This window comes from Paramormyrops kingsleyae, chromosome 17 (genome assembly GCF_048594095.1).
Source record: "Paramormyrops kingsleyae isolate MSU_618 chromosome 17, PKINGS_0.4, whole genome shotgun sequence".
NCBI lineage: Eukaryota > Metazoa > Chordata > Actinopteri > Osteoglossiformes > Mormyridae > Paramormyrops > Paramormyrops kingsleyae.
Window position 1 is genome coordinate 7,748,138 of NC_132813.1, and position 10,086 is coordinate 7,758,223.

Sequence of the window (10,086 nt, forward strand, 5' to 3'; positions counted from 1 at the left end):
TGTTTTCTCATCCGTGTGGGGAGCAGAACTGTCATAAAAACACATGTTGATGTCTGGATATGCCATAGTTTTTCTAACCCTAACCCTAGGTTTAGTTTGCTAACCCTAATTTGGGGCCTTAGGGTGAATCAACAGGTAGTTGGAAAGTAGGAAATATGCTACTAAAGCATGCTGAATTTTGTTTTCTCGTCCGTGTGGGGAGCAGAACTTTCATAAAAACACATGTTGATGTCTGGATATGCCATAGTTTTTCTAACCCTAACCCTAGGTTTAGTTTGCTAACCCTAATTTGGGGCCTTAGGGTGAATCAACAGGTAGTTGGAAAGTAGGCAATATGCTACTAAAGCATGCTGAATTTTGTTTTCTCATCCGTGTGGGGAGCAGAACTGTCATAAAAACACATGTTGATGTCTGGATATGCCATAGTTTTTCTAACCCTAACCCTAGGTTTAGTTTGCTAACCCTAATTTGGGGCCTTAGGGTGAATCAACAGGTAGTTGGAAAGTAGGCAATATGCTACTAAAGCATGCTGAATTTTGTTTTCTCATCTGTGTGGGGAGCAGAACTGTCATAAAAACACATGTTGATGTCTGGATATGCCATAGTTTTTCTAACCCTAACCCTAGGTTTAGTTTGCTAACCCTAATTTGGGGCCTTAGGGTGAATCAACAGGTAGTTGGAAAGTAGGAAATATGCTACTAAAGCATGCTGAATTTTGTTTTCTCGTCCGTGTGGGGAGCAGAACTTTCATAAAAACACATGTTGATGTCTGGATATGCCATAGTTTTTCTAACCCTAATTTGGGGCCTTAGGGTGAATCAACATGTAGTTGGAAAGTAGGCAATATGCTACTAAAGCATGCTGAATTTTGTTTTCTCATCCGTGTGGGGAGCAGAACTGTCATAAAAACACATGTTGATGTCTGGATATGCCATAGTTTTTCTAACCCTAACCCTAGGTTTAGTTTGCTAACCCTAATTTGGGGCCTTAGGGTGAATCAACAGGTAGTTGGAAAGTAGGCAATATGCTACTAAAGCATGCTGAATTTTGTTTTCTCATCCGTGTGGGGAGCAGAACTGTCATAAAAACACATGTTGATGTCTGGATATGCCATAGTTTTTCTAACCCTAACCCTAGGTTTAGTTTGCTAACCCTAATTTGGGGCCTTAGGGTGAATCAACAGGTAGTTGGAAAGTAGGCAATATGCTACTAAAGCATGCTGAATTTTGTTTTCTCATCCGTGTGGGGAGCAGAACTGTCATAAAAACACATGTTGATGTCTGGATATGCCATAGTTTTTCTAACCCTAACCCTAGGTTTAGTTTGCTAACCCTAATTTGGGGCCTTAGGGTGAATCAACAGGTAGTTGGAAAGTAGGCAATATGCTACTAAAGCATGCTGAATTTTGTTTTCTCATCCGTGTGGGGAGCAGAACTGTCATAAAAACACATGTTGATGTCTGGATATGCCATAGTTTTTCTAACCCTAACCCTAGGTTTAGTTTGCTAACCCTAATTTGGGGCCTTAGGGTGAATCAACAGGTAGTTGGAAAGTAGGCAATATGCTACTAAAGCATGCTGAATTTTGTTTTCTCATCCGTGTGGGGAGCAGAACTGTCATAAAAACACATGTTGATGTCTGGATATGCCATAGTTTTTCTAACCGTAACCCTAGGTTTAGTTTGCTAACCCTAATTTGGGGCCTTAGGGTGAATCAACAGGTAGTTGGAAAGTAGGCAATATGCTACTAAAGCATGCTGAATTTTGTTTTCTCATCCGTGTGGGGAGCAGAACTGTCATAAAAACACATGTTGATGTCTGGATATGCCATAGTTTTTCTAACCCTAACCCTAGGTTTAGTTTGCTAACCCTAATTTGGGGCCTTAGGGTGAATCAACAGGTAGTTGGAAAGTAGGCAATATGCTACTAAAGCATGCTGAATTTTATTTTCTCATCCGTGTGGGGAGCAGAACTGTCATAAAAACACATGTTGATGTCTGGATATGCCATAGTTTTTCTAACCCTAACCCTAGGTTTAGTTTGCTAACCTTAATTTGGGGCCTTAGGGTGAATCAACAGGTAGTTGGAAAGTAGGCAATATGCTACTAAAGCATGCTGAATTTTGTTTTCTCATCCGTGTGGGGAGCAGAACTGTCATAAAAACACATGTTGATGTCTGGATATGCCATAGTTTTTCTAACCGTAACCCTAGGTTTAGTTTGCTAACCCTAATTTGGGGCCTTAGGGTGAATCAACAGGTAGTTGGAAAGTAGGCAATATGCTACTAAAGCATGCTGAATTTTGTTTTCTCATCCGTGTGGGGAGCAGAACTGTCATAAAAACACATGTTGATGTCTGGATATGCCATAGTTTTTCTAACCCTCACCCTAGGTTTAGTTTGCTAACCCTAATTTGGGGCCTTAGGGTGAATCAACAGGTAGTTGGAAAGTAGGCAATATGCTACTAAAGCATGCTGAATTTTGTTTTCTCATCCGTGTGGGGAGCAGAACTGTCATAAAAACACATGTTGATGTCTGGATATGCCATAGTTTTTCTAACCCTAACCCTAGGTTTAGTTTGCTAACCCTAATTTGGGGCCTTAGGGTGAATCAACAGGTAGTTGGAAAGTAGGCAATATGCTACTAAAGCATGCTGAATTTTGTTTTCTCATCCGTGTGGGGAGCAGAACTGTCATAAAAACACATGTTGATGTCTGGATATGCCATAGTTTTTCTAACCCTAACCCTAGGTTTAGTTTGCTAACCCTAATTTGGGGCCTTAGGGTGAATCAACAGGTAGTTGGAAAGTAGGCAATATGCTACTAAAGCATGCTGAATTTTGTTTTCTCATCCGTGTGGGGAGCAGAACTGTCATAAAAACACATGTTGATGTCTGGATATGCCATAGTTTTTCTAACCCTAACCCTAGGTTTAGTTTGCTAACCTTAATTTGGGGCCTTAGGGTGAATCAACAGGTAGTTGGAAAGTAGGCAATATGCTACTAAAGCATGCTGAATTTTGTTTTCTCATCCGTGTGGGGAGCAGAACTGTCATAAAAACACATGTTGATGTCTGGATATGCCATAGTTTTTCTAACCCTAACCCTAGGTTTAGTTTGCTAACCCTAATTTGGGGCCTTAGGGTGAATCAACAGGTAGTTGGAAAGTAGGCAATATGCTACTAAAGCATGCTGAATTTTGTTTTCTCATCCGTGTGGGGAGCAGAACTGTCATAAAAACACATGTTGATGTCTGGATATGCCATAGTTTTTCTAACCGTAACCCTAGGTTTAGTTTGCTAACCCTAATTTGGGGCCTTAGGGTGAATCAACAGGTAGTTGGAAAGTAGGCAATATGCTACTAAAGCATGCTGAATTTTGTTTTCTCATCCGTGTGGGGAGCAGAACTGTCATAAAAACACATGTTGATGTCTGGATATGCCATAGTTTTTCTAACCCTAACCCTACTGTATAAGACTAAATTCAGCTGAAAATGTATGTGTGTGTGTGTTGGGGGGGGGGAGGGGCGGGGGGAGGGTTACGTATATATTACATTGCAGGGACCAAATATCCTCATAATGTGATAAAATTCTGTTATTTTGACATTGTGAGGAACATTTTTTTCCGTCCCGGCAAGAGGAAACTCAACTTCACAAAAACCTGTGACTGTGATCAGAAAACTAAAAATGCCTAAAGACTCATATTTTGTTTGGTTACGTATGGTTAAGGTCAAGGCTGGGTAGGGGTTATGGTCTTGCCCATAGAAATGAATGGACGGTCCCCACAAAGATGGGAGTACAGGCGTGTGTGTGTGTGTGTGTGTACATACTGCATATCTCCTGGGCTTTGGTAGGATAGCGTCATTATCAGCTTGCTTAGGTTGTATGTAGTGCTCCCCTGGCAGCTTCTAAGGCTGACACGTGACATATTTCTACATCTGCAGTACTTTGTTTATGCACTAGGGGCGCATAAGCGACAGGAGAGAGTAGCCAATGCAGTCTCCAAAGACAGCTGTAGGGCAACTCCTCGTTCTTTCCAGTCTCTCTTTATCTCCGTTCTCGATTTATTATCTTCAGAAACAAAGAATTGTTGTGCTTTTTCTAGAGTTCCCTGCTACATCAGCTAAGCTCCTATACATTCTCATACATGCAAACAATGGAAACCAACATCATGACAGAAAACTAAAACAGTTGTTTTCATTGGTTTTAATTTAAAATTAAATGTACAATATAGTACAAAGCCTTTTACTATTAACAATATTAACAGAGAAAGATTTTTAAAATTAAATTCCGTATGATGCTTTCTTTCATCATTTATTTCATTTTCACTGTTGTATGGGTGATAGCAGCATGCTACATTTTGAACTGCTGCATCAGCGTGCAGGATTTCGCTTTAGAGTCAAAAAACATATTGTTGCAAACTACATTCACTTAATTAATCTAACAGTCCTAACATCTCATCTTCAAGCATGTAGGATGTATGTTGTTCCCGTAGGGATTTAGGCATAAAGATCCACCAAACATGAGCTGTTTACCATACTTAATAATATTTTTATATATGGCCTTCATTTCAATGAAGTAAAAAAGTAATCCATACAACCATTCCTTATTAAAGTGATAAATAAATTAAAGCTAAATTAAGGATTTCCGTCCACACATTTTCAAAATCCACCAGCAATGAAAAAGCAGATTTTACTGGAAAGGAATATTCCCATGTAGAGCTTAGTGTGCCTCAGCAGTTGAGCATAGAGTTTGGCCTTAAAATCCGGATGACCTTCCTTGCTCTGTAGTTGTACTCAAACTGCACATTTTCATGGAAGAAATATAGGTATCCTGTTGGAGAATATGACAAACAACACAAGAGTGTGAGATTACTTAATGTTCACTTCAAACACTTCAAAATTATGTTGATTCTCATTCAGTAACATAATTAAGAAAGAGCAAGGTATAATATCCAGCATATTTACCCCCCCATACCAATGGATTCTGGGCCATATCCACCTGTATTTCCTTAAATCTGTTTGCCAGTAACATTCGGGCAAGAGAGTCAGCACCAGAATCTGTCCAGAGTTCTGAATGATTACAGTTTGTTTGTACACACCCTGAAGATCTGGCGCTCATTTGCCTGACCATATGCGTATGATAAGTCACTTACCAGATGCGTAGCTAATGCGCTAAGAGGCTATCTGCACCGGAGTCAAAAGTTAAAATCAGATTGGGGCCAAATGGGGGCAGTGAGTGGCTTGGTGGGCTAAGTCTCTGTGCCAGTCATCAGAAGATTGTTGGTTCAAGTCCTGGAGATTTGATAACATTCCTTATCTGCTTCAAATCCAGAAACCAGAATTGGACCAGTATTGGTCCATCGTGCAAAAAGACACCAGGCCAGATCCAGTTTACAGTTTCAATATTTGGTTCAGATCCAGTTCAGACTCATCTTGCTATGTGGGCCCTGCTTTTTCAATAAATAACCAGCCGGATTAAATTTGCTATGAGATTAGTGTAAAAGAACACTAATACTTGCATTTTAAAAATGAATCAGAATAAAAGCTTTTGCTACACCGGTAAACTAGTATGTGTTTTGGTGTTTAATAAGCATGATTTTTACTTTAATAATCATCTGTTTTGGAATAAATTCAAAGACAGTGTACCATCATGGTAGGTAACAGCATCCACTTCTTCGCCAATCCCCGGGAAGTCGTCCTCGATAGATCGCGGATATCCTTTGTCCATTACACTGTGACTTTCATCGTAGCTAAGATAGAATCCCGTCAAAATTTAGCACATGCATAAAAAAGGTGACGTGGTCTAAGAACAGTACTTAGGAACACAAAAATGGGAACAGCTGTTAGTCAAAATGCGTGGTACACACCTCCAGTAATCTTCGTCAGTGAACAGGAGGGTTTTGCCTGTGTCTCGTATGTAAACGGCCGCGTCTACTTTGCGGATACTTTTGGGGAGGCCTAACTTGTGGATGTACTTTGGGTATCCTTCAACCAGGGTATATCCATTTAAGGCCCACATCCTAATACCTGGGGGAATTAATACAACAAACAGAATCAATAGCCTTCCTGGACAGTATATTTTTTCATTTTATTTATCTATCCATACCTTTTCTATATCTGCTATCCCTAACCCAGGACTGGATGGCAGTCCAGAGTAGGACACAGACATTCACCTAAACTGCATGTCAGACAGTACCAGGAGCAACCCTAAATGAAGACTAGCATGCAAATTTCATACCCAGGATTAATCCTGGAGGTTGTGAGGCTATAACGCTACTGAATCACTGTCAGCTTGTTTCAGTAATTTCATGTCAGTATGCTTCACATACATCTATATTTTCAAACTTAATGCTTAGGTTTATTTAGCAATCATCCTTCGATCTACACAGATGTTTCTGTGGCATCCTTAATAATAAAACTGCTTTAAAAAAGATTACAGTCAATGTCTGTTGTCTATTTCAGTGGTAACAATGGAAAATGTGCTGACTGGACAGGAGCGAGACTGAACCAACCGCTGAAAATGAAAACCAGGTCTTTTTCAGGGTTTTCGTACGCTGCATTGACTCTGCTCGGAATCGACGGCCAGGTAGACTTGATCAGTGTCTGATCGGGCTCAGGAAGCTGGGGGTGTAGACGCCAATAGAACCTTACAAACAAATGAAAAAGCATACAATGTTTATCCCTCAAGGAACAATGATGTTTCCATTGGAAGCTCTTTAAAAGTAAAAAGTACAGCTGGTGTTGACTTTACCTGTCTTTGAAGAAGATCGTTTCTCCTCTGAGTTCAGTTGCTGCGTCGAAAGTCAGCTCCGGGTCACACTTATTTGGGGCATCTGGTTTCGGTTTCCTTTTACGAGAATTGGGGTTTTTGCCTGTTGCAGTCCAGGATTAAAACTTTAATGCACAAAAATCACCCAGCCCAGCAAGACTATATTTCTGACATGACACATCTCTTTGAACACCTTTACTGTATTCATCTGGCTGACAATCTTCAGCATACGCTTACCGTAAAGTGCCTGTATACCACTTATGTCATCCTCAGACAAGGGGAAACCATTTGAGTAGGAATAGACTGGAAACATCAGAGCGCCTGGGTCAGAGGAATGGGACAAGCCAAGAGCATGGCCAAACTCATGGCTAGCAACCAGAAACAGGTTGTACCCTTAAAAAAAAGGAGACACGGGGAAATTCAGTTAATATTTAATTTCACCTAGAAAGGGGGGGGAGTTTCTATGAGCTCACTGCCATTAGACTTACCAGCTGAGTCATTTGACCATGTCTCATCCTCATCAAAGTGAGTGTCACCACCCATCCCTACTCCAGGAGGGTAGGCGTGGGCCAGGAGTCCATTAGGCCCATCAAAAGGATTGAAGTCACCATGTTCTGAAGGAAGAGTTAATAATGAGGGTGATTACAAGGTGAAAATCATACAGCAGATGGACTCATCCTTAGTAAGTGGGACCAGGGACAGCGATCTGCTGTTCGGTTGCAAAACTACAATGGTACTCATCTCACCTTTGGCTCCGAAGCTGATCATAATATCTGCAATCCCATCATACACTTTCTTGAACTTCAATGGCGTCACATCACTCCAGACACTCAGGGCATTGTGGATAGCTCTGTCCACATCCGACTTCTCCATATCTGGAGTGTAATTTGTAATCCTGCATATTTCAAGGACAAATATAAAAAGAATATTTTTATACTACTGATAATACTAAATTGTTAGCTATCTGCCACTAAATTAATATTTCCGAAATACTCTTGCATTTCCAAATTTCTATGCCATTTTACCAAGCTGTTTCTTAACCATCATGCGTAATAAATTTTCAATATATATTTTTCTATTGTTCCATTTTACATAATTATCCATTACTTAAGTGTCGTTCCCAGAAATCCAGCAAATTATCAATTTGCATACATTTAGGTGTTTTATTCCTGGTTTTATTGTACATGAACTTCTGACCATGAGAAAATTTCCAGCAATATTAATGTTAATGTAATTATTAGTTAATGAAATGTAAAAATGTTTGTTCATAAATGTCGCTGTTTTATTCTATTTTCCAACATGAGTTAATTTTAATGCCTTTTCACATCTGCCATTATTTTCAGATATGTATTATAATTATTTTAAGAATTTCTTGAAGCTATTTAAATATTGGATGGTTTGAATTTTTTTTAACATTTTTGAGTCAAGGTACATTGTGAAGTTTTGATATCCACATATTTAGCAAATGGACATATTTCTTTTTTAGATATTTATTTCTGTACTCCTATAGCCTTGAACAGTTATAATGGCAGGTATGCCAGAATTACACCAATGGGTGGAGCAGTAGGATACACGGTTGCCTTGTGCCCCTAAGGTTGGGGGGAGGGGGTGGTAAATTTCACCTCCTCTGCTCCCCTAGAGTTTGCATGTTCTTCCCAAGTCACAAGGGTTTATTATTTTTAAAATTGTCTCTAAATTGCCTGTAGAGTTTGACTGTGAGCATGTGGTCTGAGATGGACCGGTGTTCTATGGGGGGGTGTACCGTTCTCCGGTTCCCTCCATGACCCTGCCTAGGAGAAGCTGATGAGTGCATGAGAATGTTATTGGTACTGCAGATTAGAGGCCTGGATGAATTCAAGGAATCTATTGTCTTGTCTTGTCTTGTCTTAACTGTGTCTGTACCTACTGTTTGTACAGCATGTGTGCAATGTCAAATTCCTTGTATGTGTCAACATACTTGTCCAGATAAACCTGATTGTGATTTTGAAGGACATTCATGGTTATTAACATAATTCTATATCCTATCTCACTGTCTCACCTGAATGTCACATTTGTTGTGGGCCATTTGAGGTTCCTCGGAAAGAGATTGTATTCTCCCACGTCGGGGACCCCACATCGCGGCGTGTGCATTACACCCAGGGTGTTGGTGTCCAGATTTCCCGTCACCTGCAGGCCGAAGAAAGCCTGCATCTCACGGATCTTCTGCCGCATCACGTCAGAAGTCTTCTCAACTCCTCGCAGCCCATTTGGAAGATTGTAGAACCTACGCAAGTATTTCTACAGAAGAAAAAGAAATGCTTTATGGCTGTGGACCCAACTCCGTTTATAAATTTTTGTATGATCCATACAGAATTATCAATGGAGTTCAATGATAAAGCTTAAGAAACAATAGGCAGCATTTTTAAATTTTTAGAATTCTCCTGTTTTCATCAGGAAACATCCCATTGCTTACAAATTTATTAGCATTGTAAACAATGTCTGAAACAATAATGTTACAGTTTATTATTTTTACCTACTCAGAAAAAGATGTCCTCAAAAGTCATTCCTTACTAGAGATTAGTTATAGAAAACCATTTAATCAAATGTCATTTTACAGGCTTAATATGGAAAGTAAATGGCTAATTTAGCTAAAATTATATAGTTTTCTATATGCATATAAAATATTTATGATAATATAAATAAAACGAAAACTCAGAACTCTGCTAAACATTAGCCAAACATCCACAGAAGTATGTAAAGTAGTTATAAGTTAATATATATTTATAATTTATAATATATACAGAAATACAGACGTTATATGTTCCGTTTGTTACCATACAAATAAAGCATGAGGATTCACTAATAATTACACAAAAATGTCCTGTTTAAAACAAACACAGAAGTTGCTTACAGGTCTTTGCTTACCTCAGCTAATAGCCATTCGTCGATTTCTTTCTGGGACTGTTCTCTTGAAAAGGGTGCTGCACCAGAATGCGCAATAATCAAAAGGAAGATGATCACAGTGATTCCCATGTTATCTGTGAAGACCGCTATCATGAGCCTGGGTCAACCTTGAACGCCGTGACCGATATTTATAGTGCCTCCGGTGGCCTTTTCCCTCCCGTGATCCGGTGAGTAACCAAAAAACACCCGACCACTTCTTATTAAGTTCCCAAAACAAGGAAGTGCCTGTGGTGAGAGTCTGTTTGACCACCTTGAAGTCGTTTGCAGATTTTTCAAGGTTAAATGCTTAGTCAGATGCTCCCCCCATGTTTTTTTTTCTTACATAATATTTGAAAATGTGAAAAAAAAACTAAATTGGCTCAGTGGAGTGGAGGACA

The 10,086-nt window shown here is 39.6% G+C and overlaps 1 protein-coding gene across 1 annotated transcript; it reads right to left on the reverse strand.

Annotated features, from left to right (window-relative positions):
- Positions 1-4,192: 4,192 nt before the first annotated feature.
- Positions 4,193-10,086, reverse strand: mmp13b (matrix metallopeptidase 13b). Its single transcript, XM_023813683.2, has 10 exons — positions 9,671-10,086; positions 8,805-9,043; positions 7,513-7,661; positions 7,255-7,380; positions 7,004-7,159; positions 6,749-6,869; positions 6,510-6,643; positions 5,865-6,024; positions 5,644-5,747; positions 4,193-4,828 (listed from the first exon to the last, which is right to left on the reverse strand). Exons 1-10 carry the CDS (start codon positions 9,800-9,802, stop codon positions 4,728-4,730), a joined length of 1,422 nt encoding a protein of 473 aa, XP_023669451.1. The 5' UTR covers positions 9,803-10,086; the 3' UTR covers positions 4,193-4,727.

Excerpts from the sequence above, each read along its gene's own strand:
- mmp13b (XM_023813683.2), bottom strand. The coding sequence starts at position 9,802 with ATGATAGCGGTCTTCACAGATAACATGGGAATCACTGTGATCATCTTC. Across the intron at positions 7,381-7,512 it reads GATCAGCTTCGGAGCCAAAG|AACATGGTGACTTCAATCCT; the intron begins GTGAGATGAGTA and ends CTCTTCCTTCAG. Across the intron at positions 4,829-5,643 it reads TGCTGTTACCTACCATGATG|GATACCTATATTTCTTCCAT; the intron begins GTACACTGTCTT and ends ATTCTCCAACAG.